At 39.4% G+C, this 21,662-nt stretch overlaps 1 protein-coding gene across 2 annotated transcripts in view; it reads right to left on the reverse strand.

Moving 5' to 3' along the window:
- ADAMTS12 (ADAM metallopeptidase with thrombospondin type 1 motif 12) overlaps nt 1-21,662 on the reverse strand; it is a 415,156-nt gene that overhangs the window by 92,755 nt on the left and 300,739 nt on the right. For both annotated transcript variants that reach the window (XM_077116928.1, XM_077116929.1), the window contains 3 exons: nt 7,518-7,638; nt 2,502-2,746; nt 930-1,068 (listed from right to left, as the gene is read on the reverse strand). In XM_077116928.1, the coding sequence (XP_076973043.1) occupies nt 930-1,068; nt 2,502-2,746; nt 7,518-7,638 (505 nt within the window). The remainder of the gene's footprint in view (nt 1-929; nt 1,069-2,501; nt 2,747-7,517; nt 7,639-21,662) is intronic.

Below are 21,662 nucleotides of genomic sequence, written 5' to 3' on the forward strand. Positions count from 1 at the left end.
GGGGGTGGGGAAGCGGAGAAAGAAAGGATGTGGAAATCAGATAGATGAGAGAGAAGCCAGCAGAGGAGTAGATGGGAATGAGGAAAAATGTGGGTCCCTGGGATCTTCTGGCCCACTCACCTTTTCCCTCTTATTCCCTTAGGTACTTCTCCACTGGCACTTCACCCTCTAACTGCCTGTGGCCATTCACAGGCAGTAGCCATAGGTGACAGATCGAAGTTCCAGAACAGACTTAGACATGTTCCAAAAGGAAAAAAACGTATCTAGTGTGGCAGAGACAGTCTTGCACTCCAAATATCCATGTGCTCCTCTACACTTCCCAGCCTTCCTTTGCAGTTAGATTGAGTTCATGTAACTATAATTTCAATGCCAAACAATGATATATGAGCAGGAGTGATTTGCCTCACTTCCAGACCAAGATTGTTAAGAACCCTCTGCCTCCTCCATGTTGCTTTCCCTTTGTGGGGCAAACTGGAAGCCATGTGTTTCCAACACACTACCTACTCGATGAAAGATGTGTAATATTGGTAAGCTGGAGTAAAAGGAACATTGGGTTAGTAATTAAGTAAGTTTGTCAGGGTCTGGATTTGGTCATGATTTTTAGTTTGCTTTTCGGTGAGCTGACTTTTGTTGATCCTTGGGTTCTTACATAGAGCAGCGGTTCTGAAACTTTTTTGCTTTTTAAAGACATGTAGCCCTTTCGTCAAATAAGATTTTTTTCATGGAGATTGGTATAAAAGCCTGATAACAGAAAAATGGCTCTCCCTTTAAGCGATGCTCCTGTACAATCACTTCCCCCAAAGGTGTAGGGCATCTTTGTAGAATCCTGCTGACCTACAGGCACAGTCTATAAACCAGTGGGTTAGGCTGCCTTTAGTGGGCCATTCTGCAGCTAGCAGGGGTACCTAGCAAGAGGAGCCACTTCTTACCTGTCCCACACGATACACTGCACTCGGTCCAGTGCCCATACTGCCAGACGTATTCCCGCTTCTCTAGGTCATTGTCAAGGCCATCTTTCCGGATTGTGTACTCATACTTGATGCCAGGGTTAGTCACTTGGAATAGGAGCTAACAGGCAAGACAGCGATCATGTCAAACTCTGTCATGACTTTATATCGCAATGCGCACTCATGCAACACAACAGAGTCCATCATCTCATTATCTTAAAGTATTATGGAGGCAGGCATGGGAGTGAATGCCATTTAATAGGTTGATCTACCTGAATATATAAATAAATAAATTATACATTTTATCTCCATTCTATTATTATTATTTTTTTGGCTGAATTCTCATGGGAATTTCAGTTGATGTTAAAGGTGAGGTCTAACCATATGGTGATCACTCAGGGAATGGCAAGGTGTGTCCTTTCCAACACCAGGCTACTAGATCACCTTGCGTTCTTGTGTACTTATTAACTTTGTGACTATGGGTACACTACTTAAATTCTCTGTGCCTTAGTTTCCCCACATATAAAATGAGTTTATTAATAGTATCTACAAAGGGAGTCGGTGTGAGGGTTAAGTGAAGAAAGACATCTAATGATCAGAACAGTGCTTGGTATGGAGTTGCCCCTCGAGCAAATGTTAACTTTCATTATCATTGTTGTCACTGTCTTGTGATGGGCCCTAGCCCTCAGTTTGGTTAGCTCCCTTAGAGCATAGTAAATCTGGGATAAACATGGTCATAGGTTTTTACCCCACCTGTGCCACTCTTGGAACCTTCCCCTTATTCCCCTCTCCTTCAGGCTACTTGCTACCACACCTAAAATGGATTCATTTTAAACTTAGAGGCAATTAATTGGCTGTTCCCTTGAACTGGGAGTTTCATGTATAAATCTTTCCCATATGGACAAGTAAGCTGTGAGGCGTGCCTGACATTTATATCTCATGGCTGCCACGACTTGACCTCCAGCATCTGAGTGCTCTGCTCCCTGACTCTGAAATGACCTCTTTAATTTCTGAATGTGACAGGATCTGACTCTCTCTTGTACCAACTTTCATCCCCAATTTGCCTTGGCTTTCCAGCTATCATCTTTCCATTACTTTTCTTTAGTTCTTTGCCCAACATGAAAGACAAATCAGTTATGTGTTTGAAAAGCACATGCCACATCCTAACCCCTCAAACCTTTGCCTGAGGACAACCACAGGCTGACATTCGAAAGGAGCTGAACAACCCCTCACCCCGGATGGAAAGCTACTTGCAACTCATGTTAGACTGACAGTGGATAGACAACTCAGGAACAACTACCCTCCAACAGCCTGTGTCAATCATATTGAACTCGAACTTTCCAATGGAGGGTTTTAAAACCCCTGGAATTTCATTATGGGGGCTTCAGCAATTTCTAAACAATTAAAGGTATACAGACACACTTATATCTTCCTCCACTACTTGTTCCTTGCTATAAGAAGTTGTATGGATTCTTGCTTTTTGTCCCTTAGCAAATACCTGTGAAAGATCCTGAGTGCTGTGCATGCCAGCAGTTTCTTTTCCTTCTGAATTACCTGGATCCATACAGACTCGTTGGTGGGACCTGTAGCCATCAGTTTCTCCAGGTCTCCTTTTCTGTCATATTGAAAGATGGTCCCTGCCACCTTATAGTTCCCATTCCACTGGATAATAAGTCCTCCATTGAGGTAGTATTTTTCTGGGTCTTCACTCCTGATAGCCAAGAAGTTTCCAGCTCCCTTAACCTCCATTATGCGTATGTCCCTTGCTCCTTTTGGAATGAGCCCAATGTCAACATAACCTGAGGAGAGAAGACATTAATGAAACAGGCACTCAAGCTTTCCAGCTGGACATGATCTGTTTGTCACCCATCATTCATCTTCTTCCCAGAATCCTCATCATTCCCCTTCCTCCTGAGTGGCCACTGGGATTGGCAGAAACACTAATTATGGGGGATTTTAAAAAGCTTGGCCAGGAGCACATTCTCATGAGCTATGTGGATCCATAGGCAGTTTTGTGATGAGAGATAAAATAAATGCAGATCACCTTTGATGCTTTTGTGGTTGATCCAGCACTTATTTTTCTTTGATTTTATGTTGATAGTTCAAAAGTTTACATCTACTGTAAGGATTTCTACTTCCCCTTTATAGCTGCTATGAGATTAGTCTTTCTAAACATGGCATTGAACACATCTTTTTCCTCATTCTCATTGCCCCTGGGTTGAAAACAGACTCTAAGTAGTAACTGAATCCTAGTTTTCATTCATTAACAACATCCTGGAGGGAATTTGACTGATTGTCACCTAGTTCTTCTGACTATATAGCCAGTGATGAGAAACTCAGCTCTGAGCATGACCTTTCTATTGGTGGACAATTTTATTAATTAGGAAGGTTTATTTCCTTGTGGTTTAGCTGCTTATGTTTTGTTGAAATGTGAATTTATAATTTATTCTCAAGTGTTCTAATCCAACCTTTTGAAAAAGCCTATGTGGATAACCCATTCAAAGACAATGGTCAATTAACTTCTGAATGTGACAGGAGCTGACTCTCTCACACTTTTATCATTGCTTATTGGTTGATTGTGGTGGAATGCATAATGGGGAGAATTAACATTGACTGGTTACCTTCTCTTTGTTGGGCTCTATGCTGGGTACTTAATGCACTCATCTTATCTATGCTTCTTGACAACCAACACCTTGTTAACACAAGAGAAAGAAAGAACATGGACTCTGTGGATGGCATTATGAAAGATGTTTTGGGGTGTAGGAGTCATAGGTCTTGTATTCTAGCTCCTGCATTGACACCAATGAACTCGATGATTTTCATTAATGCATTTCACTTCTTTGAATCTCAACTGCACGATGAAGGGGCTTAAATGAGATGATGTCTGAGGACTCGGTCAGCTCCAGCATTCATTGATCTTGCTAATTTCTAAGCTAAATATTCTTTGTTCCTTTAACCTTTCAATAAACAAAACAAAACATAGTTTTAAGATCCTGATCATCCAGGTCATTGTCCACTGGATACAGGTGAGAGTTTTCTGCCTGGCAAGCAGGGACCTCATTCTGTCACCTGAAAGTTCCCTGACTGCTCCCTATTCCTCTGGAACAAAAGTAGCATGGGGTCCTGGGAGTGAAAACTCAAGAGGAACAAAATTGATAGTACTGATGATTTTCCCAGATGCTGGATACAGGCAGCAATCTCAGACTCATTTTTCAAACTGTCAATTCCTTTTCAGAGAAACCAAAATTATTTAATTTCATTTGACCCTCACATGCTTGCCTGAGACAGCTGATTAGAGCCACGGATATATAAATACCTCTGGGGAAATATTTATCATATGTAACTGAGGACAGATGCCTTTGGGGTGTTGCAGCCATTTTTTGACTCAGGGAGTTTCATGTTTTCTGATAAGAGAACTCATACAGGAACATCAACAGGCATCAATTATTAATGTGGTGACTTTATCATTTTCTAGCAAAGCAAGAAAAAACTAGATGAATAAAATAAAAGAGATCTGCCGCTTAAGAGAGCAAATTCAAAATTGGAAATATTTATCTTGATTAAATCCTGCCAAATTGATAGGGCAGGCACATCAAATTTGAAATAATAGCTTCCAGTGAGGATAAATGCTGCTTTAGAACAATTTGTAGATAGAAACGTAAAGCGAGGCAGATTCAGTCATGAGCAAAACAAGTAACATACATTTGTAAAACAACACCAGGATGATCCAAAGGGTAAAATTAAGGTGTTTTGCAGTAGGAAGGGACCATGATCAAATACCCATCAACCTACTATGCAATTGGCAAAAATGCTGATAATAGAGAGAAGTACAAATTGAAAAGGAAAAATTTCTAATTCCCTACACCTCCAGTTTTATGTCCCAAAGATAATTACAGTTAATAGTTTCTTGGATTTTCTTTTAAAATCTTGATTTGCATATATAAATATACAAATAATTTTTATACAGGCTGGATAATACTATCCAGATTCTTTTAACTCTTCTTTTAAAAATGTAATATACTTTATATACCTTTCTATGTTTTCTGAGCATTTCAACAGCTATAAAAATGACATACACTTATTCAGTTAACTAATCCCCTGCTAATGGACAACCAAGGCCTTAAGGGAGGAACTTATTTATGCCATACCATACAGCTGAGTCAATAACCTGGCTCTTTTAACCTCGAATCTGCTGCTTTTAATGAGACTTGTGGTTGACAGAACTGAAATTGGAAAAAAAAAAATCACCTCAAACATCTTGTCCTCATGGGTCTTCTTTATAGAAATAAAAATCATATTACCAGGATAAGGGCAGAGAATTGAAACATTTCTAGGTTAAAGGAATGTTTTCAGAATTGTTAAGAATAGCTCCAAAGTATTAAGAGTGATGGGAATATTTACTCAGCAAAATCATTTTTCTTGCACCTTCCCCAGGCTTTCTCCAGGATTCCCACTAACCACTTATACTGAGGAAAGTGGGAAAACATCATCTTGACCTCCAAGAAGGAGGCTCTGGACCCCTGGAGACCACCAGGGAAACCATTCCATTGCCAAGTTTGAGCCCCTGGGACTAAGAGAATACTCAAGGCCTTTGAGGATGGGGCAGAAGATGGGGCCTCACACTTCTCAAGATATTATCAAGAGAAAGGCAGTGGATTATTAGTGCTGACACACATCTTTTTTAAATGTTCCTGGTAGTCCAGAGAAAGGAATTTACCCACTGGAATATTTGTTCTTCAGTCTCTGTCACTTTGAATGAAACTTTGCTCATAAGAAGGTCATACTATTAGTCTCAGGTTATTTATTTACAACTACTATCTTGTTTTTTTTAGATTTATGGCCATCCATTTGTGGCCAAGATCTCATGATTTACGTGGGGAGGCTCCTGGGAAAGGCCAATCCATTTTCTAGATCCCTGGCTTGATAGCAGTTACATATGGGTGTTTGGCTCAGACACAAACCTATATTTGATAGGCCCATGAACCAGAGAGTAAGGAAGAACCAACTAAAAATAACTTCTGTAAGTGGAATTGCCTTGCTCTAGATTTATTTCTCAGGAGGGTTGTTAGAGTAGCAGAATCTCATAACATATCGTGAACAATCATTACCCTCTTAACCCCTCACTCAAAGCTGGTGGGAAGGAAATAGGCTGATGCCCTAATGCTTCTGGGAAAAATGATCACAGCCCTGAGCCCTGGGGATTTTTCAGCCCTCTTGACACCAAAACCCCAGAGTGGAACATCCAGCTACTCTGCTTTTCTTCTCACTCCCTCCGGCCGGAGGTTTCCTGGAAAACATGATATGGGGCAATCTCCAAGTAGGTGGGTATCTTGGTTTCTTCTTTTTAAAAAGCCATGTCCTCTCTTCTCATTATGCCCCACCCTCTGTCTTGGATTTTTTCTCTAAATTTTTTTCTTGCATCCTTCTCTTCCTCTTTCCATGAACTTCCTTAGCCCAGTCCCCCATGGCCTAAATCTGAATGAATGCTATGGCTCCTAGCACTGGCCTTTCCCATTCCGGGAAGTTTAGTACATTGCTGGCACATGACTTAGATTTTATAAGTCACTAAACTCCTCATGCCATTTATGCACCTAAAGACACAGAACAGTCCCTGTTCTGTTGAATCAGCAGCAAACAATTGAACCATGTGGCATAGACATTTTTTCCTGAAAGCGTCTTTTGTACAGCCCTCGCATCCACACGGCTGCCACAGCCCCCCACCTGTGCAGGGAAGTGCCTGTGCTGGGTTCCATTCATTCACGACCTTCTCCAGTTTGACAAAGAGCCTAGGTAGGCCCCAAGGAAAAGCTCAGATTAGGCATTATTATGAGGTTAAGCAACTTTAGTATTTTGAGATTTGTCAATTTCTAACTTTATGTGAATTTCATCTCCTGATCAAACAAGGCCAGTGGCAGAGAACAGGAAGCCACAGTTGAAAGAACTAAGCACATCAACACGCAGGATGCAAAAGCAGGCAGTAACCAAGGTGGCCAGGCACACATGGACTTCCAAGCAGTATTTCCTTTTACTCATTCCAAGAATCTCCCTTCCTAGAGGTCTGGTTCCTGGCAGCAAGTTTTTATGTAACAGGGACTTTCTTTGTCCCTCCTTTGCCTTTTAGACTGGGGAATTTTAAAAAAACAGACAAACACACATAACTGTGAAAATGAAAATGTAGATGAGGTATATCTATCTCACGCAGAGGAAAAGTGAGTTAACTTAAATTTTATGCCATAAGAGTTATAATAATAACTATTATTTAGTAACTGTTAATATATGTAAAATAACTGAAGATTAATTTTATATGGTAACTGTTCTTATTCCATGTAGAGGTTATGAGTAAATGAAAGAGGAGTAATTGAGGTTGGCAGGATGGGCAATTAGCTAGATCCTCAGAGAACCAGGATACTCAGAGAACCAGGTCCTTTATTCCCTTGTTACTAAAGGCTATATTCCATTTTGAATACTTTGAGAGTCACAATTGCTTTAATAAATTAGCAGTCAAACATTCATGCATCTTGCCCTCTATTCTGAGTCCCCTATCACTTAGATTGTTCGTTTGTTTATTACCAGATCCTTCTTTTTGCTTAAACATCTTCCTCACAGTATGGCAGGCAGAGCCGTCTCCAAGGCACACGCCGCAGCGGTCCTCCGTGGCATTGGAATCTATCTCATAGTCACAGCCGACCATCTGTGGGCAGGAGAAGTTGTGGGTGAGTGACACAGGGGGCAGACGCCCACTTGCCTTGGACCTTTGCCTTCTCCTTCCCCCCCTCTGCTCTTTATAGATGGAGAGAGTGGATGGGGAGCAGATACAAGGACAAATGTTTCCTTTTCCTCGTGGCAGCCAGAGAAATAACCAAGGCGTCCGCCATCCACTGATACTAAAGGGAGAGAGGGACACATTGAGTAGGTCCCCAGTTTCTCCCCACCCAGAAGTAGGCTCTAAACACAGCTCAAATGTTAACTATTAAAATGCCTTGGATTTGGAGTTGGTGGAGCAGCAACTCCTTCAAACGAGCAAACCTTACACCCCTCCTCCATTCCCCAGAGGTTTCCCAGGGGTGATGCAATTACTCCATCTGTAATTTGGCTGTTTGATCCCTTTACACCCCTCAGTGGTGTTGTTATTACTGATTCTTGTCTCAGGAAAGCAGGTGAGCTAGCAGCCATTGGAGATGAATCTGACAATGCTCAGGGTATTCCAGTCCCAAGGGAGATGGAGTCCCCAACCTATGGACCCTAACCCCCACCTCACTTCACACTGAGCCATATCCCAGCCAGCTGCAGAGGAAGAACTGGTCATTCCTCTTCTGGACCAAGACTAATCTCACTCTTGTAATCTGGACCTGATCCTTTCGCATTGATTTGTCCACTGGTTTTCCTGAATCATCATTCTATTTCCACTGGTTTCTTCCCCTCAGCCTGTCAGTGCTGACAAATATTTCCCATCCTAAAATTCCCAGCCTGGAACAGGGAGTGGGATGTTCTACTACATTAGTCACCAAAGTATCACAACACTGAGGTTGAAAGTCATGAAAGAGGTGACTTCCTGTTGGTGGCAGATATGTGAGTTTCATCTGACTTCCTCTGTTGCTTTCTTCCTTCTATGGTCTACATTCATAACCACATTTCAGCAGTAAAGAGAAAGGGAAAACACATCATATTCCATTAGTCATAATTTTCTTTCCTGTTTAGGAAAAAGACTCATTCAGGTAGTTTTTATTTTTTTCAAAGACTATTTTCTTTCTTATTTGAAAGCCATCTCAGATGTACTGAAAGGAAGAACAATTTGCATCTTTGACTATACTTTCCACTAGCTGAACAGATACTAAATGTCCCACTGACAGAAAATAGCTGCATTCCTCAAGTTAACTATCTCTAATTTCCTTTAGGTCTTGAGAATGTGCTAATTAATCTAGTTGGGGGGAAAAAACTAAGTACTAAGAAATTAACAAAAAACAAAATATAATCATGCTAATTATGATGGAAAGAAAAGAAATTGTCTGGATGTGTGCCATAGGTGATTTTATGAGCAAAATGCTAAACCTTCACAAGTGATATGCTTATGTCAAGTTCAAGCATCCTCTAATAAGCTGACCTTTACAAATCATACTCTCAGTGAATGAGTCAAGAAAACATACTCTGAGAAGGTTTAATATTAATTCTGAAGTGTTTTCTTTAATCTCTGCCAATAGGAGTTGGATAAAAAGATGTGACAAAGAAAAGGAAGCTAGAAGAACAAGTATCTTCAGCCAAAGTCTTTTTTCCCCCATGTGTGTGCATCTGTGTGTATGTGTGTCACTCCTCCAGTAATATTTTTCTGTATAACTAGGGGTGAGGGTTGGCAGCGAGGAGACACATACGTGTCCATGGGTCACAGCATATTAAATAAGTTCTTATGGAGACCTCATTCAATACGCTTTTCTTTTCAGCTACAGCCAGTACAATAAAAACTAAATTACATATACAACATAAGGTCTGTGAACGCAAGTCAGCCCTCCTTGTTGAACATAGAATATAACAGGCTGTGGGGAAAATAAACAGACTTCACTCTCCTCTGTCGTGCAATGTGATCTAACAATAGGGCTCATAATAATAATGTCTGTCTTCGTCCACAGAATCAGAGGTAGCTCTGCGGTTGCTAATATGGACTATGACTCCTGTATGTCACTCCTCTGATGTGACTGCTAAGTTGCCAAAGAGGCACTCCAATGAGCAGTATTTTTGAAAAACAGCAGTCACCTTTATTTCCCATGGGATTGTCCCTTTATGACCTTACCATTTTGACTGAAGAGCATGTTATTATGAGTACTGGGAGAAGTTGGGGCCAGCCTCCTACCAGGCATTTAGCCTTCCATGGATGAAGAAATACGTTCTCTTACTAATTTTCATGTTTTGTTTACAGGACAATATCTCCTCAAGTGCCAGAGAACTGGAATACCAAGATATAATCCACCTGGAATGTCATCATTTCTTTCTACAGCCTTTCAGTAAAGGGAGGATACCTGGTTCTAGGATGAGATGCATTCCCAGCCAATGAAGTTAAGGTTGAAGATAGTTAGGGCAGAGCTATGTTGAGCCAAAAAAGAACAGGAAGAGGATATTGCCATTTAATAAACGGAATATTGGTATAAAGCTTTCCTTACCATAATTTTTCAAGGTAGGTGTTGTTTTGCCCATTTAAGAAGAGGAACTAGTTCAAAGAGGCTAGGTGGCTTTCCCAAGGTATACCCCAAAATCTGATGGCACCTTCCTGCAGAACTCTTCAATGGCCTCCCATAACCCTCAAGGTAGAGAGCCTAACTCCTTCAGTATGGAATTCATGCCCCCTAACTCATTGCTCAATAATAAACAAGTAGGTGTGATATTCAGGGCTCAATCCACCCCTGTGGTACTTAAGTCAAGGAGAGGTGCTAATGTGTACCCATGGCTGGTCAGCCAATACCCACTCTGTACTTTTCTGCACAATAACTGGTACATAAAGAGGAACAGAAATCTAAGGCTTTGTTTTGTACTACTCTCAGCTCACTTCAAATACAAATTTCCAACATCAATTAAAGTACATTCTGGGATCTCAGGTCACCCACTTTTTTTTAATTTTTAACTTTTTTTATAGTATAGTATAACATAAATACAAAGAGAAGAAATAAAAGCAATAATTTTCAAAGCACTCTTTAGCAAGTAGTTATAGGACAGATCTCAAAGTTTGTCATAGGCTACCATATGTTCCTGTCATATTTACCCATCTAGCTGCTCCAGAATATAGGAGGCTAGAGGGCTTAAATATTTTTTTTATCACAATTGACTTTTTTATTCTTTTTTTTTTGTGAAAAATAACATATATATGTACAAAAAAGCTATAAATTTCAAAGCACAGCACCGCAATAAGTTGTACAGCATATTTCAGAGTTTGACATGGATTACAATTTCACAGTTTTAGGTTTTTACTTCTAGTTGCTCTAAGATACTGCAGACTAAAAGAGAAATCAGTTCAGTTGTTAAATCCTATCTTCTCTGTATAACTCTGCCATTACCTTTGATCTTTCCATCCCTCTCTTTAAGTGTTTAGGCTAAGGCCATTCTAAATTTTTCATATTGGATGTCACTAATATGGGGTAGGGAGATGGAACTATCTGATGTTCTGGAAAGGCTGGGCTAGGTTTTAGGGCTTCTTTGGACCATGGACCCATCTGGAGGTTGTAGGTTTCTGGCAAGCTACTCTAGTGCATGGAACCCTTGTGGAATCTTATATATTACACTAGGTGTTCTTTAGGATTGGCTGGAATGGTCCTGGTTGGGGGTTGGTGGGTTATGATAGATCGTAAGGTCTATCTGAAGCTTACATAAGAGCTACCTTCAGAGCAGCCTCGCGATTCTATTTGAACTCTCTCTGCCACTGATGTTTTATTTATTACACTTCTTTTTCCCCCTTTTGGTGAGGATAGAATTGTTGACCCCACAATGCCAGGGCTGGATTCATCCCTGGGAGTCATCTCCCACATCACCAGGGAGACTTTCACCCCTGGGAGGGCAATGATTTTACTTGCAGAGTGGGGCTTAGAGAGACTGAGGTCACATCTGAGCAACAAAAGAGGCCCTCCAGAAGTCCTAAGAGGTCCTCTTAGGCATACCTATAGGTAGTCTAAGCTTCTCTGCTACCTACATAAGCTTCACAAGAGTAAGCCTCATTATCGAGTATGGTCTATTGATTTGTGTTTCCCTAAATTTTGACACAGTATCAGGGGATTCCCTGATGGTAAGGTTTAATGGTTCCATATTCTTACTCCCATCCCTCAGGGAACTTTGCAAATAATACTTTTTCATTATCTGCTTAACATACTCTAGGATATTTCCAGGCATTCCAATAATCTATAAAGGATTAAAGGACCTCTTTCTTATTCTGTGCTCCCTGTGTTTCAATTGTTCAAATGAGCTATACAGATAGGTTGAATTCGTTATGCACTGCATAAAATTTCAGTTCCAGACCAAATAAACCTTTCTTCCATTAGTCTCAAAGAGTATGTGTGTTTCTAAAATATAGACACTGTCTTCCTTACCCCTATGTTCTGAATTACTTTAACCCCAACCCATTTGGCTTCATTCTTAGCTCTAAATATCAGGTTATATATATAAAACAGCCTCTCAAAATCCAGAAATACTAATCACCACTCCAAACTTAATGTGTCTGCTCTAAAAACTTACAATCTAGGCCTCTGTTTTCTTATAAGCATTTTCTAAATGTGACCATACCATTGTTGTTCTTTTGTTTCTGGCTTATTTTGTCTCACCAAATGTCCTATATGTTCATTTACATCGTTGCATGCCTCACAGCATTGTTCCTTTTTGTAGCAGCACACTGTTTGTTCATACATCCTTTGCCAATCTACTCCTCCATCAGTGCATCCTTCAGCCACCTGCATTCATCGGGCATCATGTAGAGGGCCCAAAGTCCACAGTCCATCAACATTCTCAATTTTAGATAATTTCCATTGCTCCCAAGAGAAAGAAAACCAATAAACACGCCCTTGCCAAATAGGAAATCTAAACCTCCTCCTAACTCCTGTCTCTCTCCCCATTATTTACCTCTGCTGTTGCCCTGGTAGTGCTGATGGTTTCCTTTTGCACATAGCTTATAGCATGCAATAGCAGTTTTCCCCTGTGCCCTGAACTTAAACACTCTTTGTGTAAGAATCATATCTTTGAAGTAATTCTTGTGAGAAGTAAATTCATATTTCTAATGTTAATCAGTGGGACACATAGGTCTGTATAACCCTTTTCAATATTGTTCATCTTCCATATGGTAATATTACTTCTAGACCCACTAGAGAACCACTTCACTCCTATCTGTTCTGTTACATTGGAGTTCAACCTCATTAGCTAATGGTTCACCCATCTCTAACTCCTATGTATCTCTAAGTCTCCTATGTTCTGTATTAGAAGCCTCTGGCTATCCCTTTATGCTGGTCATAAAAGTGGAATCATATAGTATCTATCCTTTTGTGTCTGCCTAATTTCACTCAGCATTATGTCCTCAAGGCTCCTTCATCTTGTCATGTGCTTCAGGACATCATTTTGTCTTACTGCTGCATAATATTCTATCATATGTATATACCACATTTTGTTGATCCACTCATTTGCTGATGGGGTTTGTTTCCATCTTTTGGTGATTGTGACTAATGCTACTATGAATATCAGTGTGCAAGTGTCTGTTTGTGTTGTTGCTTTCAGCTCTTCTGGGTATATACCAAATAGTGCTATTGCTGGGTCATAGGGCATCTCTCTATGTAGTTTCCTAAGGAACTGTCAAACAGTCTTCCATAGTAGCTGCACCATTATATATTCCCAATAGCAGTGTGTAAGTGTCCCAATTTCTCCACATCCTCTCTGACATTTATAGTTTCCTGTTTGTTTAATCGCAACCATTTTTATAGATGTGAGGTGGTATCTCATTGTAGTCTTGATCTGAAGTTCCCTTATAGCCAATGAATATGAGCATCTCTTCATGTGCTTTTGAGCCATCTGTATTTGCTCTTCAGAAAAATGCCTATTCATATATTTAGCCCACTTTATAATTGGGTTGTTTGTTCTTTTGTTGTTGAGTTGTATGATTTCTTTGTATATACAGGAAATCAAACTTTTGTCCGATATGTGATTTCCGAATATTTTTCCCTATTGAATTGGCTGCCTCTTCATCTTTTTGAAAAAGTCTTTTGAAGTGCAGATGAAAAATTTGATTTTGAGGAGTTTCCATTTATCTATTTTTTCTTTTGTTGCTTGTGCTTTGGGTGTAAAGTTTACGAAGCTACCTCCTATTACGAGGTCTTGAAGATGTTTCCCTACATTTTCTTCTAGAAGCTTTATGGTGCTAGCTCTTATATTTAGGTGTTTGATCCACTTTGAGTTAATTTTTATGTATGGTGTAAGGTAAGGGTCCTCTTTCATTCTCCTGGCTATTAATATCCAGTTCTTCCATGCCCACTTATTGAAAAGACTATTTTGTCTGAGTTCAGAGGATTTCAGGGCATGGTCAAAAATAGAAATAGATCACCATAGATTTGGTGGTCTATCTCTGCACTCTCAATTCAATTCCATTGGTCAATGGTTCTATCTTTGTGCCAGTACCATGTTGTTTTGACCACTGTGGCTTTATAATAGGTTTCAAAGTTAGGAAATGTTAATCCTCCTACTTTGTTCTTTTTTAGGATGCTTTTAGCTATTTGGGTCTCTTTCCCTTCCAGATGAATTTGGTAATTAGCTTTTCCATATCTTCAGAGTAGGTTGTTGGAATTTTGGTTGGTACTGTGTTGAATCTGTAGATCAGTTTGGTGAGAATTTACATCTTAACTATATTTAGCCTTCCTATTCATGAGCAGGCAATGTCTTTCCATCAATTTAGATCTTCTTTGATTTCTTTTAGCAATATTATGTAGTCTTCTGTGTCCAAGTCCTTTACATCCCTGGTTAAGTTCATTCCTAAGTATTTTATTCTTTTAGTTGCTATTTTGAATGAATTTTTTTCCTTAACTGACTCCTCAGCTAGGTCATTGCTTGTACATAGAAATGTTACTGATTTTTGCACATTAATTTTATATCCTGTCACCTTGCTGACTTTGTTTATTAGCTCAAGTAACTTTGCTGTAGATTTCTCAGGATCTTTCAAGTATAGTATCACATCATCTGGATCTTCCTTCAAAGGAAAAGTTTTACTTCTTCCTTTCTAATTTGGATGCCTTTTATTTCTTTGTCCTGCCTGATTGCTCTAGCCAGAACTTCTAGCACAATGTTGAATAATAGTGGTGACAGTGGGCATCCTTGTCTTGTACCTGATCTTAGGGGGAAAGATTTCAGCCTCTCTCCATTGAGTACAATGCTGGCTATCAGTTTTTCATATATTCCCTTTATCATATGGAGGTAGTTACCTTTGATTCCTATCTTTTGGAGGGTTTTTATCAGAAAAGGATGCTGAATTTTGTCAAATGCTTTTTCAGGATCCATTGAGATGATCATGTGATTTTTCCCTTTCGATTTGTAAATGTGCTATATTACATCAGTTGATTTTCTTGTGTTGAACCATCATTGCATTCCTGGTATAAACCCCACTTGGTCATGGTGTATAATTCCTTTAACATGTTGTTGGACTTGATTTGTTAATACTTTATTGAGAATTTTGCATCTATGTTCATTAGGGAGATTGCCCTGTAGTTTCCTTTCTTATAGCATCTTTATCTGGTTTTGGTATTAAAATGATATTAGGTTCATAAAATGAGGTAGGTAGAGTTCCTTTCTTGTCAATTTTTTTTTAAAAGCTCGAGCAGGATTGGTGTTAGTTCCTTTTAGAATGTTTGATAAAATCCCCCTGTGAAGTCATCTGGCCCTGGGATTTTCTGTGTAGGAAGATTTTTGATGACTGATTGAATCACTTTACTTGTGATTGGTGTGTTGAGATCTTCTATTTCTACCTGAATCAGTGTAGTTTGTTCGTGGGTCTCTAGGAATTTGTCCATTTCATTTAAGTTGTGTAGTTTGTTGGCATATAGTTGTTCACATCCTCTTAGGATTCCTTTTATTTCTTCAGGGTCTGTGGTAATGGTCCCCTTCTCACTCCTGATTTTGTTTATTTGCATCCTCTCTCTTTTTTTCTTTGTCAGTATTGTATAGTGGTAATTGCTATACCAATTTTATTGATTTTCTCAAAAAACCAACTTTTGGTTTTATTGATTCTTTCTATCATTCTTTTGTTCTCCCCTTCATTTACCTCTGCTTTAATCTTTGTTATTTCTCTTCTTCTATTTGCTTTGGGGTTAGTTTGCTGTTCTTTCTCAATTTCCTCCAGGTGTGCTGTTAAGTCCTTGATTTTTGCTCTTTCTAGTTTTTGAATATAGGCATTTAGGGCTATAAATTTCCCTCTCAGCACAGCCTTTTCCTCATCCCATAAGTTCTACTAAGTTGTATACTCATTTTCATTCATCTCCAAATAGCTACTGATTTCTCTAACAGCTTCTTCTTTGACCCACTGGTTGTTTAAGAGTGTGTTATTTAATCTCCATATATTTGTGAATGTTCTTGTTCTTTGGTGGTAATTATTGAGTGCTTTGAATAATTTCAACATTTTTAAATTTATAAAGACCTGTTTTGTGCCCCAGCATAGGATCTATCCTGGAGAGTGTTCCATGAGCACTAGAGAAGAATGTATACCCTTGTGCTTTGGGGTGCAATGACCCATATAGGTCAGTTAGGTCTAATTCATTTATCAAGTTATTTAACTTCTCTGTTTCCTTGTTGATCTTCTGTCTAGTTGTTCAATCTATGGAGGAGAGTGGTGTATTGAAGTCTCCTACTATTATTGTTGAAACATGTATCACTCCTTCATTTTTGCCAATGTCTGTCTCATGTACTTTTGGAGCTCCTTGATTGGGAGCGTAAACATTTATGGTTGTTATATCTTCTTGGTGAATTGACTCTTTAATTATTATATAGTGTTCTTCTTTTTCTCTTATGATATCTTTACAATTAATGTCTATTTTGTCTGATAAAAGTATAGCTACTTTTGCTTTCTTTTGGTTACAACTTGCATGGAAAATCTGTTTCCATTCTTTCATTTTTAATATCTTTGTATTCTTGTGTCTAACATTAATCTCTTGTAAGCAGCATATAGCTGGATTATGTTTCTTAATCCATTCTGTCAATCCGTATCTTTTTATTGGTAAGTTTAGTCCATTAACATTTAAAGCTATTACTGAAAAGGTGTTTCTTTATTCCTTTATCTTTTTATTTTATTTGTCAGATCTGTATATTCTTTTCCTCTTTCTCTTTGTGTTCTTTAAATTTCCTCTAGTGGTACTCTTCAATTCTGTGTCATCCTCTAGACCACCCTCTCCTATCTTTTTTTTTCAGCCAGCAAAACTCCTTCAGTATTTCTTATAGGGCCAGTCTCTTGTTGACAAATTCTTTCAGGACTTCTTTGTCTTTGAAACTTTAATCTCTCTCTCAATTTTGAAGGACAGTTTGGCTGGGTACAAAATTCGTGGCTGGAAGTCTTTCTCTTTCAGGATCTTGAATAAATCATACCACTGCCTTCTCGCCTCCACAGTGCTAGTTGAGTAGTCTGAACTCAGTCTTATTTGGTTTTCTTTGTATGTAGTAGATTGTTTTTCTCTTGTCACTTTCAGGATTTTCTGCTTCTCTACAACATTTGACAGACTGATTAGTAAGTGCCTTGGGGAAGGCCTGTTTGGACTTATTCTATTTGGAGTTCATTGGGCTTCTTTGACTTGTACATTTATGTCCTTTATGAGGGTTGGGAAGTTTTCCCCCATTATAGCCTCAACTACTCTTCCTAGCCTTTACTCCTCTCTTCTCCTTCTGGGACACCAATGATTCTTTTATTTGTGCACTTTGTTTTGTCTATCATTTCCCTGAGATCCAATTCAATTTTTTCCATCTTTTTTGCCATTTGCTGTTTTGAGTCTTCGAAGTCAGTTATCCTATCCTCTATATCACTTATTCTTTCTTCTGCCTTTTCAAATCTGGTGTTGTGTGCCTCTAGTATGCTTTAAATTTGGTCAACAGAGTCTTTAACCTATATGATATCTGCTATTTTTCTTTTTATTCTTTCAAATTCCTCTTTATACTCTTCTACTGTCTTCTTGATCTCTTTTATATCATTTGCTATCCCACTTATTTTATTAAGTAGAGTTGTATGAAAATCTTTATTTAGTTGTTCCAATGTCTGTGTCTCCTCTGGTGTTTTAATTTGGTCATTAGGCAGGGCTAAATGTATCTGCATTGTGATATGCTTAGTGATCTTCTGCTGTATTTGCAGCATGTAAATATCTTCATTGACTTACTTTGGAAGTTGATTTCTTTCATTAGTCTAAGGCCTTGTATTTGCAGTATGATTGCACAGCAGAGAGCAGGGTACAGGGTGGGGCACTCAGTGTGGTGATTTGTTTCAGGGCAGGTGTATGCACAGGTTGGGGATGCTAGACTGAGGCTTGTGAATGTGGGCACCCAGCAGCCAGGGAGGATGTAGCTGTGCGGATGTAGTGGTCTGGGGGGGCATAACCCTGGTGTGCTGGTCTAAGGCACAGGGCCCTTTGTGTGCATGCACAGAGCTATGGCAGCAAGTCAGCATTATGCCTTCATGGATTGGGAGCAGATGTGACCCAGCTGTGCAGGTCAGAACTTTCTCAGAGCTGGGAAGTGTGGTTGAGGGCCTTGTGCATGTGTGGTTCTAGGACTGCTGTAAAGTGCTGTTCCCAGATTGAATGACATGACTGGGGGCCTGTGGCAATGCGTGGGCCTAGGAGTGCCATAAACTGATGCGCAGAGCTCAGGGGTGCCGCGTCCTCTTTTTCCTCCCCGGTTTGACACGGTTTCCTGGAAGGAAGGGCGGTAGGCAAGGCCTTCAACGCCCCAAAAGAGGACGAGGCATAAAATGGTGTAATAGAAAAATACTGGGATTAACGACACTAATTGTGTGTTTCTTGTTGCTAGTTGTGCTCCAAGCATTATATTAAAACGAATCAAAAAGCAAAAAAATTGGAAAAAATAATACAAATTGTACAAATTGCAAAACTTTACTAATGACTGTTTGGGAAAAATTAGGTTGGGATACCCCCATTAAGCAAGTCATGCTGCAGATGCAACAGGCAGAAGTGCTTTTAGAACAAGTCACAAAAAAGTACCCCATAGAAAGTAAACACTTACAATTAAAAAACCCTGCATTGAGCCATCCTGGAAATTTACTCCCCCACCACGGCACCGGTCCATTGCTATAAAACAATAAAAAATCTAAGTAAACAATGTAACCTTTTAATCAAAACAAGCTAACCTTTAACCAAATTAAAATAGGTCTTGACATATAGCCTCACCTGTAAAATAATAAAAACAGAAAGTCTAAACTCAGAAAACTGCAAACACAATGTCTGTGGTTTAAGCCAATATCTTGCTGCTATTAAAATCTTGTGTAAATTTTCCTAAAAAAATCAAAACGTGTACTTTCGCTTTGCTTCCCTGAACCTGTAACTTTACCTAAAACGTAAGCCATGACACAACCATGATTCTGTAATACCTGTTTCCTTGCCAAGAATAAGGGTATAAAATCAGTTAAGCAAAAATAAATCTAAGCAACTCTTCTCAGAAGAAAATTCTCTAAGCTGTCTCTTGGTGTTCTTCTCGCGCCTACGACCCTCCACACCTTCAAGCCCGTTCCCTCTGCTGCGGCTGGACCGCAGCAAATGGTGCCCGAACAGGGACTTGAAGGTAAGCTTTCTCTTTTACGGGAGGGTATAAGGCTCTCGCTATAAGGCACTGCAGGCCTCTGGCTACGGTCAGGTACTTGGGAAGTACGGATAGAGCGAGTAATCATGGGACATACGGAGTCTAAGGAATGCTCCTTGTTTGTAGATATAACAAAGCGTATGTTGAAAAAGAGAGGTATAAATGTTACCAGCAGACAGCTTAGAGAATTTTTTTCTTTTGTGCAAAATGTTTCTCCCTGGTTCCCAGAAAAAGGGACTGTTAACTTAGATACTTGGCAAAAAGTAGGAAAACGGATGAAAAAATATTATACTAAAAATGGGCCAAATAGAGTCCCTATTGATGCTTTTGCCCTATGGAATGTCCTTAAAGATAGTTTTGACCCCACACATGAGGCTATTTGCATGGCCGGGGAAGTGGCGACTGAAGAAAAGAAACCATTAGTTATAGCTATGGCTAAAACAAGCAGTTATACCAGTATAGAGAGGCCTCCTGCTTATAATATACAGAAAAACCATTCTAGCTCCTCAGAAAGTCAAAGTGAAGCAGAGTCAGAAAAAGAGGATAAACTTAATCCTTTTAAAGTAGATGAATTGGAAAGAGTAGCGGCTCAATATGAACATAACAATGTCAGTTCCTTCTTCAGTGCTTCGGCACCTGAAATAAAAAAAAAAAAAACCTAGGCCACGTTTAAAGCCGCAAGCTTGTGGATGATAAATTTAACTGCATTTACAGGGGAAATTAAACATCATTTTCCCTCAGATCCTATACTGCAATTTATACAAAAACACCCCGTTATATTTCCACAAAGGTGTTGTGTTCAACCCCTACCCCCCCCCCCCCAATGAGTAGACATTGGAATAAAGTTCTACAGCCTCAAATTTTAATAAAATAAAAGGATGTGCTAGCTGAACAATGAAAAGGTCCTGATGTGTTACTAACCTCCGGACGAGGATATGCTTGTATTTTCCCACAGGATGCAGAAACCCCAGTCCGGATTCCCGATAGGCTCATTCGGCCCCTATCAGCGCCTATCCCGGAGAGGGAACAGGAGGAGAGCCCCTCTTCCTCCGCAGTGGAAGAACCCGTCATCTTACCCCCAGGAGAATATGGATGAAAATCTTGTGCCTGGAATGGAAAATTTATCTCTCTCTTCTACCCCGCAGGATCAATCTACCAGACAAGCTAGTCTGCCCACTTGGGGGCAGATAGAAAAGCTTACTGCTGACGCAGAAAGGGTAGTCCTAATAACCGGGAAAACTCCTACTCCTATTCACCTGTTTCTGGCTATAATTGCACTTCTTTCCTGTCAGGTATCTGGTTCTTCTGTAAATAAATCATATTGGGCTTATATACCTAACCCACCACTTTTCCACCCCACTGCGTGGGGGGATAAAAACTTAAAGGTCTTTACTAATAATACCAATCTTATGGGAGGACTCCCTAGTTCACTTATTCCTTTTAAAAGTACTGATAATGTTAATTTTACCGGATATGCTGATGAAGCCCCTCTATGCTTTGTAATAACCGGGACTCCTCCTCCTGGCTGTTTGCCTATCAATTATCGGTCATTATACTGATTCCCCAAGTCATAAAGGAACTAAAAGAAGCATCTGGGGGCTCAACATGATTTCTCTTGGGTACCATACCTACAATGAAAGTTATGTAAACCTTTCCTCAAATTTTAACTCTTTGATTGAGTCTTGTACAGAAAAATATCCTAAAAAGGACATCTATTGGAAAAATATTCACTCTACAGGCTATCCCCGATGGCTTGAGTGTAGCTTTTTGCATAAAGCAAACATATATCACCCTGTAAAAAGTAACCTTACTATTTATGATTTTTCAGTCTCCTCACCTAATTATAATTATACTGCATATATTATAAATAATACAGACAAATATACTTATAACAAGAGTCTACCTACAGATGGGGAACCCCTTACACGGTGGTTCACCCCAGGATTAGTGACCCCCATTTATCAAAGTAGTGCTTCATCCCATAATCAAACTAGTTTATATAGTAACTTATTTCGTCTGCTTGCTGCTACTAATATGTTGTTGTTATATCGCCCATCTAGTTCAACCCCTGTTCCTTACGGCATTCGTGCATGTGTAAATGCACCTCATGCTATTCTAATAGAAAAAACTCACATGTTTAATATCACACAAATGAATAATGCCTATCATATCATGTGCACTAACTGTCTCCTTACTAATTGTATTAATTCTGGCTTGCCAAAAAATGATACTACTTTTCTTATTGTGCATCAACCTTCTTATGTCTTATTACCTGTTAAGTTAAATGAACCATGGTTTGATAATGTTGGCTATCAAGTTATGAAAAGGCTGAACAACTTAATGAGACCTAAGCGTTTTGTAGCTATGTTAATTTTAGGAATTACCGCTCTAATTAGCATTATTGCTTCTTTAGCTATATCAACTACAGCC

The sequence above is a fragment of the Tamandua tetradactyla genome, chromosome 9 (assembly GCF_023851605.1).
Source record: "Tamandua tetradactyla isolate mTamTet1 chromosome 9, mTamTet1.pri, whole genome shotgun sequence".
Classification (NCBI taxonomy): domain Eukaryota; kingdom Metazoa; phylum Chordata; class Mammalia; order Pilosa; family Myrmecophagidae; genus Tamandua; species Tamandua tetradactyla.